The following is a 15,000-nucleotide window of genomic DNA, read 5'->3' as shown; positions in this document are numbered from 1 at the left end:
CTTACATCTCTGTTGTCCTTATTGTTTCCCAATCACTCTCATCTCTTCTTCTCTTGACTTTATTCAAATCAAACTCATTTCTTCTTTTGTGTAAACGTTACTTTTTTTCCTTTAAATATCAGGAGCCAGCTGCACAAAACACCTTAGGTTAAGACTTTCCTTAGTTAGAGTTAAGGTTTCCTTAAAATTAAAAACAGTTGCACAAACAATCTTAAGTCTTCTTCTTAAGATTTCCTTAAAATGCTCACTTAAATATTTGAGGTTTTCTCCTTATTTTAGTCTTAAACTTAAGGAGTCAGTTAAATTGTTGCACAAAACACCTTAGTGACCAAAGTTCACCTGCTGAAGTTCCTGCAAAAACAACGGGAGGATGAGAAAACAGGTATCACAGGTGCTAATCAACAGTCTCCATGGAAACAGTAGAATTTTACTGCTGTAAAATCTCTTTCATTGCTGTAAATTTCTTAACTTTTCCCTTTAACTAAGGAAACCTTTTAAGAGATTTTGTGCAACACCCTACAGTAACTCCCTCAGCTAAGGAGAAATTAAACCTGAGAAATTAAAAGTGTCAGACTTAAGTAGAAAACTTAAGATGTTTTGTTCAGCCGGCCCCTTCTTCCCTCTGCAGGATCCACACAAACACTGAGAGACTGATGAGGTGTTTAGGGTGTGTAGTATTTTCGGACAGCACATGGCCACTGGAAGAGAATCATCACATGCGCATGTTTCCTGCAGGAACAGCCTGTTGTAGCTTTTCAAACATGGCGGTTAGATGAACTAGCAATAGATCAGCTACTTGCATGACCAGATTTGTTTGAAAACACGCGTCTTTAGCTAAGTTTTCACCTCCCGTCCACACGAGTCCGGAGCTTTCGAGCACCGAAACTTTTGGAGACTCTGCTGGACCTGTTTTATTTTGAAAACTCTGGGGTTGCATTGACGCCTGGACTATGACGTAAACAATCTCCGCCCAGACTAACACACCTGAAAACACACATACAGGAGCGACCTACACTGAGCATGTGCGAGCCGGTGTAAGCAGGAAGTAGATTGTATCTTCTGCAGTAAATCCTCTGAAGGAGGAACAGGAAAGACATTTGTAGCATTAAAACAGAGAATGTAAGTGAACAACAGCTGTTAACAAAGACAACAAGGTCAGTAACACATTCATTATCATTGAATGTATTCAGCACTGGTAGTCCAGGCTGATGACAGCCAATCAGGAGAGAGCGTGGGTGTGACCTCATCGTTTACAAAGTTCTCAGTTTCTGTCCCTCCAGACTACAAAACAACCCCAGAGTTGTCAAATTAAAATACAACCCCAGAGTTTTCAAAATAAAACACGACTCCAGAGTTTTTAAAATAAAACATAACACCAGAGTTTTCAAAATAAAACACAACCCCAGAGTTTTCAAAATAAAACGTAACAGTAGAGTTTTCAAACTAAAGCACAACCCCAGAGTTGTGAAAATAAAACTGGTCCAGCAGAGTTTCTGAAAGTCTCTTTTCGGGTCTCGGAAACGGCAGGTCGTGTGGACGGGAGGTGAAAACGTAGCTAAATAGATGCGTTTTAAAATTAAACGTAGCAGTGTGGACGTAGCTAAAGGGTGACTGCAGCTGTGTTTGCCTATAACCTCCACTGCTGCAGCTGCTGTTGTGTTTTTACTCCATATGTTGAAGCAGCTTCTCAAGATCACTCCAAAAATAAACAGTCAACTGTCCAATCTGACACCCCCCCCCCCATCTCAATCTTTTGGACCATGCGAACATGAAATGGTACGTTCCTGCTCTCACTTCCTGCAGTGATCGTGGTCCAGGCCTGGTGTGGTGTGGTGTGGTGAAACTGGTCTGGGCTGTGAAGCAGAGCTGGTCAGGTGACCGGTCGTGGGGAGAGGTGCGACTTAAAGGCCGAGTTTGCTCCTGCAGCCTGAGGAGTTTTCTGTGAGGAGCGTCGCTCAGCTTGTGTTAGGTGCAAGGATTACACTCAATAGACACGTGGGAAGAGAGAGAGAGAGAGAGAGAGAGAGAGACGGGGGGGGGATAAAGCAGGAGAGAGAGGTGCAACTGCCATCCTAGCAACAGTTCCCTTAGCAACGCAATCTGTCTAGAGAGCAAGGAGGCCCGCACTGCCGACACACTGAAGGTTATCTCCCAGCATTCCCTCACACACACACACACACACACACACACACACACACACACACTCACTTCCTCTGGCCCACAGTGGGCGGTCAGTGGTAATCACACCTTCATCGCCCAAATCTGACACGGCGGCAGCTTGGATAGGTCAGCGCAGCACAGCGGTGCAGAGAAGAGGCCTGACACTTTATCAGAAGTGTCATATTGTTCAACAAGTGGCGAGCGGGGAGGGAGGGGTGGGGGGGGGGGGGGGGCACAACACACATACAATGAGGCTGCTTCATCACAACAAAGCAGAACATGCGGGACGAGGGACAGAGCAAGCTTTCCTCAGGGAGCACGCCGCCTCGGTCTGGGAGTATTTACAGATGAGAGGACGAGGACAGCTTCTGTCTGCAATGCAATGGTTATGTTTTTGTTTTTGTTTTTTTTGGCAGACGTTCCTCTTCTGTCTGTGTGTAACTTTTTAATGGAGTCTGGAGGTCTGGCTCAAGGGCGCAGTCCTTAGAGACAGTCGTCAAACTCTTATTCTGCGTAAGTGATGACTGGTGGAGGAAATGATGCGAGCTGAACCATCCGTCACTGTGGATACGGACGTCTATTCTTTCATGGGGAACACACCACAGCACCCACAGTCACCGGCTCCTTCCTCATGCATTCATCTGTGTCATGTGACTCTACAATGACTCCTCAGGCAGCAGCGTCATCAGCGGTTTGTCTTAAACAACACAGAGCTGATGCATCATGTACAAATATCCACTTCTGGGTTTCCCTCCCCCTCCGTCTCACCAGCCTCAGTCAACGAGGAAGGATCCTGCACACTACAGCTGTGTCTCCGCTCAGGGACCACGTCCTTCAACTACGCTGTCCCATTTCAAAGGCTCCTTCTTTTCCTGGACAACGAAGAATCCAACAGGTGCATCCAACATATCCCAAGATTCACCGCACGCCAGTAACGAAAGCAAACAACCCCGGACAGAGAGTCTGGGGATAACACTGTTAAACGTAAGTTTTGTGTTTCAGCTCGGTTCAAACAGCGAACGGTTCGACTGTTAAAACCAAGAGACTAAGTAAGGGCGGGAAAATCCTCGGTCGAGCGTGCACCAGATGGGCTCAGTCCTAACCGCCAACAGTTCGACTCCGACACACGGCCCTTTGCTGCATGTCACCCCCCCCCCCCCTCTGTACTATCAGAATAAAGGCGAAAATGACTTAAAAAAAGAAAATCCTCCGTAGACCAGACCCTGAACTGGGACGCAGCTGACGTCTGTGCTAAACCTTGACCTGTAAAGTCAAGGTTTCACCGTTTCTCAGTCATCAGCACACGCAGCGTGCAGAGCGTTTGACGTGCCGTTGGACAGTCGGCTCTGTGTGAAGACATCATGATGTCTCTGATGTCTCGCTGCTACCTGCAGCTCAGTTTAACTCCTTTTCATTTGTGAGTGGAGATCAAACTCCTCTCTGGCGCATTCTTCCTGCCTGTAAACACACAGACCTGGAAAGTTCCTGTCTCATGCAAAATGTAACGGCGCCCTTAAAAAAACCAAAATGAACATAACAATATTTGAATATCTGGCGGTGGAGAGAAATATCCCACAGTCTGATTGATCCTTTGGGGGAAACAGAGCTGGAATCATCACGGCTCGGTCTATATCCAGGTTAACGTTTCACTTCCAGCTGAGATTTCCTCTGGACCTTTAATGTCACGTGGGTCTTTAGTCATGGGTCGACCAGCGCCGGGTGAGAGAGGGTTCACCTTGACCCATATTGGACACTTACTGGAAAAACTGCCGCCCAGCATGTTCACTGTGCCTGCCAGAGGAAACCCAGCAGCGTAATGAGGGAAATGTCAGACTGTCCTTCACTGCCTCACCACTATACTCATCTCTACATTTCATATATCATTACAACGGTCTGCTCTTTTGTTATGTTGTTTAGTCGCTGATCATCTCTGTCCCGTCCTGCTTGGGTTGAATTAGACTTCTGAGTGTGTTTGCTGTTTTTAATCTCTTACAGGAGCTGCCAGAATTACACTCCTCAATTTAATCAGCAGGTTGTTTCAGGCTTGGTCAGACTTCAGATGCGTTACGACTGGTGGAGGCCTGTTAGAGGCTTCCATTAGCTGATTAAAGGCCGTCAACATGTGAGGTTAGAATCATAAAAAGGACTGATGATGACACAGACAAATACCTTATAATGCGGCTCTTTGGATGCAAAACTGGGTCATTTATTTCCTTGAACAGGAGGTGACACAAACTCTGAAGTTCAGCTCATTTAGCTCAATGAAAACAGCACGACCACAAAGTGAAAACACCTTGTTACAAGTCCCGCTTAAGGAATTTTACTTTACTATTAAAGTATCAGAGGTAAACTTATATTTGTGCTCAATGGTCCTTTGCAAAGTCTTATATTATTATATTAAAGGTCCATATCTTGATCCATAAGAAGAAATATTTGTGGTTTTAAGAACCAAAAACCATCTCAGTGTTTTTTTACATCTCCTCTCTCAGGCTTCTCTCTGGAGCTCTAGTAACAACAGGTCGGTGAGCCAATCAGAAGAGAGGAGGCTCTGAGCCTCTCTTCTGATTGGCTGACTGTTTTCTGAGTGATCCAATAAAAATATAGCAGATTTCAGGTAAAAACACTCAGAGAAACCAAATCCTGCAAAGTTTGGATGGTGGGTCCAGGTGGGCGGGGCTTGGTGACTGCTTTGTTGTGACATCACAAAGTTCCAGAAGTCCTGACGGCTGGTTTTAAGGCTCAGTTTCTGAATACAGGCTGTGTGCATTTCTCTGTGGACTGAGGCTTTGATACTTTCACAGTATTAATATAGAAGCTAGAGCTGATCTATAATCACACTACACATGGACACAGACCTTTACACTGGAGGAGCTTTAAAGGATTATTTTGTATTAATGCATTAACACATTGGTATTTGACTATTTTGACTGCATAAGGTAATTTAATCTATAACAGCATATTATACTCTTCAAGATTATCATATATTTTGTCCATAAAAACTAAATATTAACCTCTGAGATGAAGAAGCACAAAATAGAAATACTTGAGTAAAGCACAAGTGCTTCAAAATTATACTCAAACTTTTACAACTTTTACTACAAGACGTGAATACAGGAACTGTTTGTTTTTTTTTATCACCAATATTTTGTAATATCCAAACAGAAGCAATCTGCTTTGCTGCAGATTAATCAATATTGATAAGAAACATTTGCAATTTTTTTTATAAAACTATAGGCAACATGTTTGTATGACAACTGAATTTTAACGCTGAACAAACATGGCTGATGTTCCTGTAAGTGGCAGAAAATTAAAAACTTGTTATTCATGCGAAATCTTCTTTATGAAACTTCTTCTGCTTGGAATCTGCTCCTTATTTACATCAGTAGATTTTATTTTAAGTCACTAAAACAAAATTGGATGAATGTCCTCTATATGTTACTGTGGTCTCTGTAGCTTTAATGATCTTTTCTTCTTGTTAATGTGCATTTGATTTAGTTTTCATTGTGCGTTATTATTGTTTATTGCTTCACATGTCGAGTTATTTTAATTATTTTGTTTTGTTTTTTCAGTTTTATTGATGCAGTGTGATTTTAATAACTGTAGAGACTGCCGTGTGGAAGCTAATGGGGATACAAATAAATAAATACAGAAATAAATAAAGCATAATGTCCCCACACAAGGACAGAATATTCATCTCTTTCTAAGGCAAACGTTTGTGCAAGTCGAAGAACGTCTCATTCTCTGCAACATCTCTTCCTCCACGTCAGACCGAGGACAGACTGTCGGCCATTTTCTGTATGTATATATATGCATGGGTTAAAATCACTGCACACTGCTCTGCCTGGGAAAAGCCGCTGCCTGCCTGATGATGTCAGACAGGTGACCTGGTGTGATCAAACACAAGCCCGAGCTCATTCATATTCAAGCTCCCGCAACGACATTCAGCTCACCTGCGTGATTGATTCTGCTAAAGAGGATTTGTTCACGATGGAGAATAAACCCCCCCCCCCACACACACACACACACACACACACACACACACACACACACTGGAGTACACATCCATCTTTGTTTGCAGCGCAGCCTGTATTGAAGTGGATGTGACAGCGGAGAATAGAGGAGAGGGGAGGAGCAGAATAACTTGAGAGCAGAAGACGATGGAGACCTTGGGATTCAACGTCAAGTAGCATTAGACAGAACTTTTCACTCAGCTGAAGGGTTGAACCTTAAATCCTCTTTTCCTATTAGAGCTTTTCTTTTTTCTTTCCCAGAACAACAGAGGAACGGTTTCTGATTGTGAACTCAGCAGCTTAATGTAAAGAAACAGGAGATTAGCGTGTAGATTTTGTGTTTGTGTGTAAATGTTTAGACTAAAACCAGCCTCCCGAAACAGACAGAAACAGACTCCACTTACAAAGGATTTTAAAAAACAGTTTACAAGCTGGTATAACACATTAGATAAGAAGGTCAACAGTGATCTGCTGCTTGCCAAATAGTGAGCCCACATGTATCTGAACCGTTCAGCCTCATATCTCTTTGTTTCTTCCATCATCAGCGTCTGTAGCTGCTGCTTCATCACACGTTTGTTCAGTTACTCGTAATTAACCATCTTCAGCATCTTAATGGTCAAACAGTTTCATTTGACAGATCAAATTACGGCAGATCACATGATCATATCACATGATGATTCATGCTGTTCGTCCTCGGCTGTATCGTTTTCCTTGACATGCTCTCAGCAGCCGTCCTTGTCATGATCACAGGTGTTGATGTGACATATTTTATTAATGAGTTACTATTATTTATAACGAGAAACTCGTTTCACACTTTACTATAAGGCTTCTTTTACCAGTTATAAATGGTAGTAACTCATTAGTCAGATTAATGAGTAGGACGCATTAACTTGACCTTGCCAAATAGTGAGCCTGCATCAATGTATGAAAACTGTTATAACTTGTTTAAAATTGTTTAATTATGATTTATAAATTGTTAACAACTGAATTAATAACCTGATTATAAACCATTTATAAATCCTTTATAAGAGAAGTCTGATTGTGAAGTGGTACCGAAAAATCTTCAATCATTCATACATGGTATTATACACGTTTATATGTACAGTACAGAGGATGTTACATGATGTGAAGATGAGCGTGCGTGTGTGTGTGTGTGTGTGTGTGTGTGTGAGGTTTTACCTGGAGGCGTCGAAGCTGTCGTACGAGCCCACAGTGTAGTGTCTGAAGAGTTTCCGTCTGTCGGCGCGGTCCGCTCTCGAATCTGTCAAATCACAGAGAACGAGATTAACATTCACAACGCGACTGTAACTAAACCCCAACCTAAACCCCTGACCTTTGACCCCTGACAAATACCGCTTTAATATGGTGCTGCACTCTCTCCACTGCATCCTCAGGATCAGGGATCTTATCACAAGTTTTTTAGGGAGAATTATTCTTCAGGAGAAATGTTCATTTACATTGTGAAACACAAAACGTGTCTAACGGAGATCCAGCAGAGTGAGATCAACACTCTGGACGAAGTAGAACTCTGTCTCTCATCACTCATTTGATGTTTTCAAATATGAAAATATTTATTAGTGCAGCTTTAGATTCTTGAGTATGACCCTGAAAATCACTGACGTGCTGTTCTCCTCTGTACCCTCTAGGAAATACAGCTGACGTTAGTTTATTTATTCCTGAAATCAACAGCAAATATCAGATTTTTAGAAACATTTACGGATAATTTGAGAAAGTTGAAAACAGCTCAGACTGTCTTGATGTAGAGGAGCTGCAATTAACATCACTGCAAACTGAGAGGATCCAGAGGTCGGCAACACTGACTCATACACAGAGAAATAAGACACTTGACCCTCTGACCTGCCAGTTTACAACTCTACGAATGAACAGAAGATAAACACAGAAGCAAAAGGCCTCAACTACTGCGACGCATTTCATCATATGCTGGTTTAATCAAGATGAACGAGCTCCTCACGCCGATCAAAACAATGTCTCAGTCCTCCTTTCTCCGACAGCTACAGTTCCTGTGCAGCAGAATGAAACTAGATATTTTCACAGGCTGAAGACAGATTGTCAAAAGTGCCGTGTAGACACACACATGACCTCCAGAGTGAAGACGCCTCCTGTCTCATCTATTTGTCCTATTCACCGCCTTCATCATCTCCTCCTCCCTCGCCGTCCTTCACATACTCTCTCACACCAGCTGTCACACTTTCACAGAAACTCCATCTCCTCTGATCCGGCTTAGATCTTGTCATCTTTACAGGAACATTTTTTTTTTCCATTCAACCCCCCCACCCCACACACACACACACACACACACACACACACACACCCGACTCTACGTCCACAGTCGTCAGATGGAGGAGGGCGGATGTAGATGATCGACCAATAGAGATAAAACACAAAAACAAACTGGGTTCTAGTTCTGTTTTTTAAAGAAAAAGAAGGAAGAAGAAAGAAAGAAAACATTTAGTTAATGTGTATGGAGAGAGAGAGAGAGAGAGAGAGAGAGTAGTATAACCACAACACGGTCACACTCCATAGCAACTGCAGCCAGCTGGTTTCTATGGTCACAGATCAATACAGATGGTGCTGCATGGTAGGTGTGTGCATATGTGTGTGTGTGTGTGTGTGTGTGTGTTTGTGTGTGTGCATAAACATAGAGTATTTGTATGTTGTAATATATGGATGTTACACTGCATCTGTATGTGTCTTTGTTCTGTCAGGTGTTTATACTGCAAGCATGTGTGTGTGTGTGTGTGTGTGTGTGTGTGTGTGTGTGTGTGTGTGTGTATGTGTATGTGTGTGTGTGTGTGTAGAGCAGCCCTCCCTGGACTCCTTCCCGCTCTTTATTTTTCCCTCCTCTCCTCTCCCTCACTCGTATTTCACCTCCCAGCGCGAGGGAGAGATGCGAGAATGAGATGGAGGAATTGATGCGACACATATTTGCCAAATGGGACATCACTCAGTTCAGCCTCGTTCTGGGACAACATCATCACTTTCCTGCATTCTGATTGGCCGCACAGCTGCTTCACCTGTCACTGGAAACGTGATGGACGGATCTGTTCTCGTTTTACTGTCTCAGTTTTGTTTTGCTCTGTTCGGATCATGTGATTTTAAACTCCTAAAAACTGTCATTTATTTTCATCCAACCTGACGTGTGTCAACAGCTGCTGGATTATACAGACATTCACTGTCCCCAGAGGATCCACCTGCTGGTGATGTTGATCCTGACTACGAGGTCGACGTTTGTTGTCTTTAGTAAAATATCTCAACAACACGTGCGGCTCAGACGTTCGTGCTCCCCTGAGGATGAACTGAGATAACTTTACTTTGCTCTAGCGCCATCAACAGGTCAAACTTCTAATTTTATATTTCTCATTGTTCAGGGGTCCAAGCCTCCACTTCCTCTAGTGTTATTTGGTTTGACATTTTTAAAGTGACGTAAAGTTATTTTTCTAATCACCAAATACTGATGGAGACACGTCCTTCCTTCTGTGGCAGCACTGGATGTTCATTAGGTCTCTAGATGAAATATAATCTTCACATGTGTCGTCTGCAGGTAAAGGTATACGGAGATGAAGGGGGACATACGGCTTGTTTTTGCCCTTGGGCCCCATGGGAGGTTCGTCCGGCCCTGAACTGCCTCGTACTTTTTACTTAATTTTCTTTTCTAAATGAAGACAGTTATTAAACCATCAAATCACATTTCCTCGTCAGGTTAGCTAACGAACAACCACGCTAACGAGCCTCAATCTGCCAGTGACCATATTTTGTCGGAGGCGGCCATGACACCGTCTGTTGTTGTTGTTCTTGTACGTCACAAAGAATTTTAGTCCCTTTAACTGCTGTAGTCCAGGTCCTGCTCTGGTCCAGGTCCTGCTCTGGTCCAGGTCCTGCTCTGGTCCAGGTCCTGCTCTGGTCCAGGTCCTTCCCTGGTACCAGGTCCTGCTCTGGTCCAGGTCCTGCTCTGGTACCAGGTCCTGCTCTGGTACCAGGTCCTGCTCTGGTCCAGGTCCTGCTCTGGTCCAGGTCCTGCTCTGGTACCAGGCCCTCCTCTGGTCCAGGTCCTGCTCTGGTACCAGGCCCTCCTCTGGTCCAGGTCCTGCTCTGGTCCAGGTCCTGCTGCTGTTCACTATCAGCTCAGTCACACAAATTAAAGCTTTCACTTCAATCTGCAGCATTTGCTTTCTGGTCTGAGAGACTGATGCCCCCTGACACTACGACTGAGCTGTGTGTGTATGTGTGTGTGTGTGTGTGTGTGTGTGTGTGTGTGTGTGTGTGTGTTTCCTCATGTGTTTCCCACATACATAGCTCTTCAAATGTTCCCAGGGGTCCAAACCTGAACCCTAACAAAGTGTGTCTAAGCATCTACTGAACGAGAGGGATTAGACGCTGAAGGTGTTTAAGTTAAACTAGTGTGTGTGTGTGTGTGTGTGTGTGTGTGTGTGTGTGTGTGTTGTGTGTGTGTGTGTGTGTGTGTGTGGGAGTTGGACGATGGAAAGTTAAGAGGTAAAACCCTGATAAGTTTCAGACTTCACATGTGGGCGATACAGAAGATTCATATCTAAACTTGCAAATAAACACTTTTCTCTGTTGTTGTTGTTTTTTTTATTTCACTCAGTTTTTGTGTAAAAAGATAAAAAGATGAAACAGTTCTGAGCAGATACCAACTGTTAACACACTTCCTGCTTCCAGCTCCATGCTCAATAATATCCGAAGTGAGTGGGTGTATTTCCCAAAATGTCAAACTGTTCCTTTAGAGATGAATATTTGCTGAACATCAGCTGATGATGAAGTGAAGGATTAAATCTACACTATGGCTTCAATGTGTCACACACACACACACACACACACACACACACACGAGCGTGGCCTGTGGCCCGTGGCCTTGGCCGAAGCCGCCTTTGAACAGGTCTTTGAACGCCACCATACTGTGCTCCCATTTTCAAACAGGCTTTGTTTGCAGGCAGACCTGGGGGCAATTTGGATGTGCCACAGTGTGAGAGGAGCCCCCCCCCGTGCCAGTGGCCTCGGGTTAGGCTTTAGAATAAACCACCCAGAAGAGGGCAAACAGCCAGAGAGAGAGGAGAACAAGTTGCTCCCCATCTGCCTCTATCACTGCCGACACTCCTCAGACTCAGAGGACGGGTGGGAGTCGGGGAGTCGACTCTAGCAACACTGTACTTTGTGATAATGTCAATAATTAAACACTGTCAGAGAAGCGAACGCCAGAGGATGAAAAAGATTGTGGACCGAGGCAGAGAGTAGGACAGACAGAGGGACGACGGGTCCTTTCTAAAAACCTGCTCGCTCCCGCAGACACTCACTGAGAGAGAGAGAGAGAGAGAGAGAGAGAGGGAGGGAGGGAGAGAGAGAGAGAGGGAGGGAGAGGGAGAGAACGCGAGGACAGGGAGGAATCTGATGTTTATGGGGGACGGAGCGTGCCGTGATATGTTCATTAGCTTGCACCCGGAGGACATCAGAGCACAGCTGAGTTAGCAGGGCCATGTAGTGCTTAGCTTTGTGCACCACAGCCCGGGGAGACAGAGAGAGAGAGAGAGAGACTGGGAGAGAGACACATGCAGCTCATGCACTGGAGAGAAAGAGGCCACGTGCCATCACAGCGCTTCAGGAACCTGCAGCATTTAGCCTCAGCTCCTGCTCTTTGAAACCCCTCCCCCACCCCCACCTCCCCCACCCCCTCAAAACTGGGGTGATGGCAAACAGTGCGTGTCCTACATAAGTCAATGTCCCACCTCCAACCGACACACAGCCCCAAGTGATCAGACTTACAGCTCCTCTCCTCGGTGGCCTTGGCCGGGATCTCCTCCACACAGTCGGCTGGAAACCAGCCCACCTGGCCATGGGCGCTGCCCTCCCAGAAACCCCCCTCTCCGATGCTCAGAACTGGACCAAGGCCAGAGAGAGAGAGAGAGAGAGAGAGAGAGGAGAGGAAGGAAAAACCACGTTAGTTTCACAGAACGACAAGAATCACCTCCACATGGTCGTATCCCTCCGCCCCTCAGTCTAGTTCCAGGTTACATCCCTGTTTCAGAACCATTAGTGTGAAATTTTGTTATAATTTCTGTGGGTTGAAAAGTGTTTTCTGAGGTCAAGGTGACCTTGACCTTTGAAAGTCTAATCAGTTTGTTCTTCAGTCTAAATGGACATTTGTGCAAAATTTGAAGGAGTTCCCTGGAAGAGTGAACTCCCTGTGACCTTGACCTTTGACCTTTAGCGACTAAAATCTAATCAGCACATCCTTGAAACCGAGTGAGTGTTTGTGCAAAATATGAAGAAGATCCGACAAGGTGTTTCTGAGATATTGTGTCCACGAGAATGGGGCCGGACGGACAACCTGAAAACAATATGGCTGCCGCTCTGACTGTCGCCGGCGTGGAGGAACAAAAAAGAAAGAAGAGAACAGAGCGTCTCCAGAGATCATTAAAAGCTCTTCATTTAAATGCCACACTTGAATATTAAGTACAAACGTGTTGACAGCGTCAGAACCATGAAAACAAGAATGTGACAGTCTCATCAGCAGCCGATAAACGGGTCGCATCATTAACAAGAATCAGACTCACAAATTTATTTTGAGGCTTTGATAAAATGTCATGGATTAACCGTGTGAGCTGCAGGAAGTCTCAGCTGCTGCTGCTGGAAATGTCGACAAGCTCAGTCTCACAAAAAAAAAGTTTAAACATCAGTGTGTGTGGAGACGTGGAGGTTCTGCTGCCAACCCAGGTGTTTTGGAAACATCTGGAAATTTCACGTACAGTTTGGTTTGTTAATGAGCCGAATCTCTTTACATCTTCCTCTAAAACCAAAAGAAAGCTATTCTGAAATGTCACAATGATGAAACCTGACAACACAGCATCTGCAGATTTTACACCCATGAAGGAATAATGAGGGAATTTTTTACAGTCACGGTTCGTTTGATTCTCATTTGACTTCATTTACAAACAGGTTTCTTCCTCTTCAGCAGCTTTAAAGCTCCTCCAGTGTAAAGGTCTGTGTCCATGTGTAGTGTGATTATAGATCAGCTCTAGCTTCTATATTAATACTGTGAAAGTATCAAAGCCTCAGTCCACAGAGAAATGCACACAGCCTGTATTCAGAAACTGAGCCTTAAAACCAGCCGTCAGGACTTCTGGAACTTTGTGATGTCACAACAAAGCAGTCACCAAGCCCCGCCCACCTGGACCCACCATCCAAACCTTGCAGGATTTGGTTCCTCTGAGTGTTTTTACCTGTAATCTGCTATATTTTTATTGGATCACTCAGAAAACAGTCAGCCAATCAGAAGAGAGGATCAGAGCCTCCTCTCTCTCAGTTTATTCTGTATCATCTGGCTCCAGCTCATTGAAGCTATGTGACGTTCTCACTGAGTGAAATATTCAGATGCTTTTCAATCCTGCATTGATCCTTCAAATGGAAATAATCTAAATAATTTTATACTCATTTCCTCAAAATTCATTCATTTATATTTTGTGTTTGTGAAAACTTTAAGATCTCCACTAGATTCAGAACGAAGGTTTTGGGAACAGTGTTCGGCTGCACAGCAGGAGTCTGCGGCGACCGATCGGTGACGCGTGGAGAGTTTCAGGAACAGGACTGTGGAGTAACTGAACTCCGAATAGATAAAACTGGATCAGTAATAAAGTTCTGTGGCTCCAGACACTAAGATACAGAGATTATGGAGAGAAAATACTGACAACACAGTTCATATAGTGCCACAATAAATATATTAATTATATGATGTCATCTTTAGCATTAGCATTAAAAAAAAATCAACTGCTGGTATTGAAGTTGAATAAAACACCTTAAGTTTCCCAATTTACTTAGCTGAGGGTGTTACTTAAGGGTGTTTTTCCTTATTTAAGGAAAGATTTAAGGGATTTGCAGCAGTCAAATTCTACTGTTTCCATGGAGACTGTTGCTTTGCTGCCATCAGCACGTGTGATACCTGTTCACCGCAAACGTCACCACAGTGATCATCAGATTCAAACTCAGTGAGTGACCCGACACACAGCTGCTCTGTGGACATGAAACACCCGGACTACACCTGGACTACACCTGGACTACACCTGGACTACACCTGGACTATGCCTGGACTACACCTGGACTATGCCCGGACTACACCTGGACTACGCCTGGACTACACCTGGACTACACCTGGACTACACCCGGACTACACCCAAACTACGCCTGGACTACACTCGGACTACACCTGGACTACGGTCGGAGTCGCTGGCACTTTATTTCACAGCTTTAGTTCCTGGTTATTAGAATTTGTTTTGCAGATTCGGATCGTTAATACAAAAACATTAACAAATATAATCAATCAATAAATAAAAGATGATGTAGTATTTCAGATGAAGCTACACAGCTGCAACATTAATGCATCAATTAATACAATAAATGTTATTCTGAAATAATGAGTATTTGTTCGTTCTACTTTAGCTACTTTAAGTTTATTCTGATGATGATTCTTGAGTGATCAGTGTTTCCTGTGTTTTCTGTCTGTGCTTCTTCACTGTGGTGTAGAGACCTTTAATTAAATAAAGATATGACATCACTGGTTGTGTTTGCAGGGTCACACATGCTGTGTCTCCTGCAGTAGGTCTAGGTGTGTGTGTGTGTGTGTGTGTGTGTGTGTGTGTGTGTGTGTTGTTGATTTTTACAGATACTTGAAAAACACAAATTATACTGGAGGTCAAATAAACTGAGGTCATTTCCCGCCCTCACCTTTGACCCTGTCGCTCTTGTAGAGGTTGATCTCTCCCTCGGCCTGAGCGGTGTACGGGCGAACGACCACAAAATGTCT

The 15,000-nt window shown here is 44.1% G+C and overlaps 1 protein-coding gene across 9 annotated transcripts in view; it reads right to left on the bottom strand.

Annotated features, from left to right (window-relative positions):
• LOC130163679 (SH3 and multiple ankyrin repeat domains protein 2-like) overlaps positions 1-15,000 on the bottom strand; it is a 193,884-nt gene that overhangs the window by 46,705 nt on the left and 132,179 nt on the right. For all 9 annotated transcript variants that reach the window (XM_056368132.1, XM_056368543.1, XM_056368626.1 and 6 more), the window contains 3 exons: positions 14,922-15,000; positions 11,967-12,080; positions 7,350-7,431 (listed from right to left, as the gene is read on the bottom strand). The exon at positions 14,922-15,000 is cut by the window's right edge and continues 61 nt beyond it. In XM_056368132.1, coding sequence (XP_056224107.1) covers positions 7,350-7,431; positions 11,967-12,080; positions 14,922-15,000 — 275 coding nt within the window. The remainder of the gene's footprint in view (positions 1-7,349; positions 7,432-11,966; positions 12,081-14,921) is intronic.

The sequence above is a fragment of the Seriola aureovittata genome, chromosome 1 (genome assembly GCF_021018895.1).
Source record: "Seriola aureovittata isolate HTS-2021-v1 ecotype China chromosome 1, ASM2101889v1, whole genome shotgun sequence".
NCBI classification, from domain to species: domain Eukaryota; kingdom Metazoa; phylum Chordata; class Actinopteri; order Carangiformes; family Carangidae; genus Seriola; species Seriola aureovittata.
Note: the sequence above shows the minus strand (reverse complement) of the source record. Positions and strands in the feature narration are given on the sequence as shown.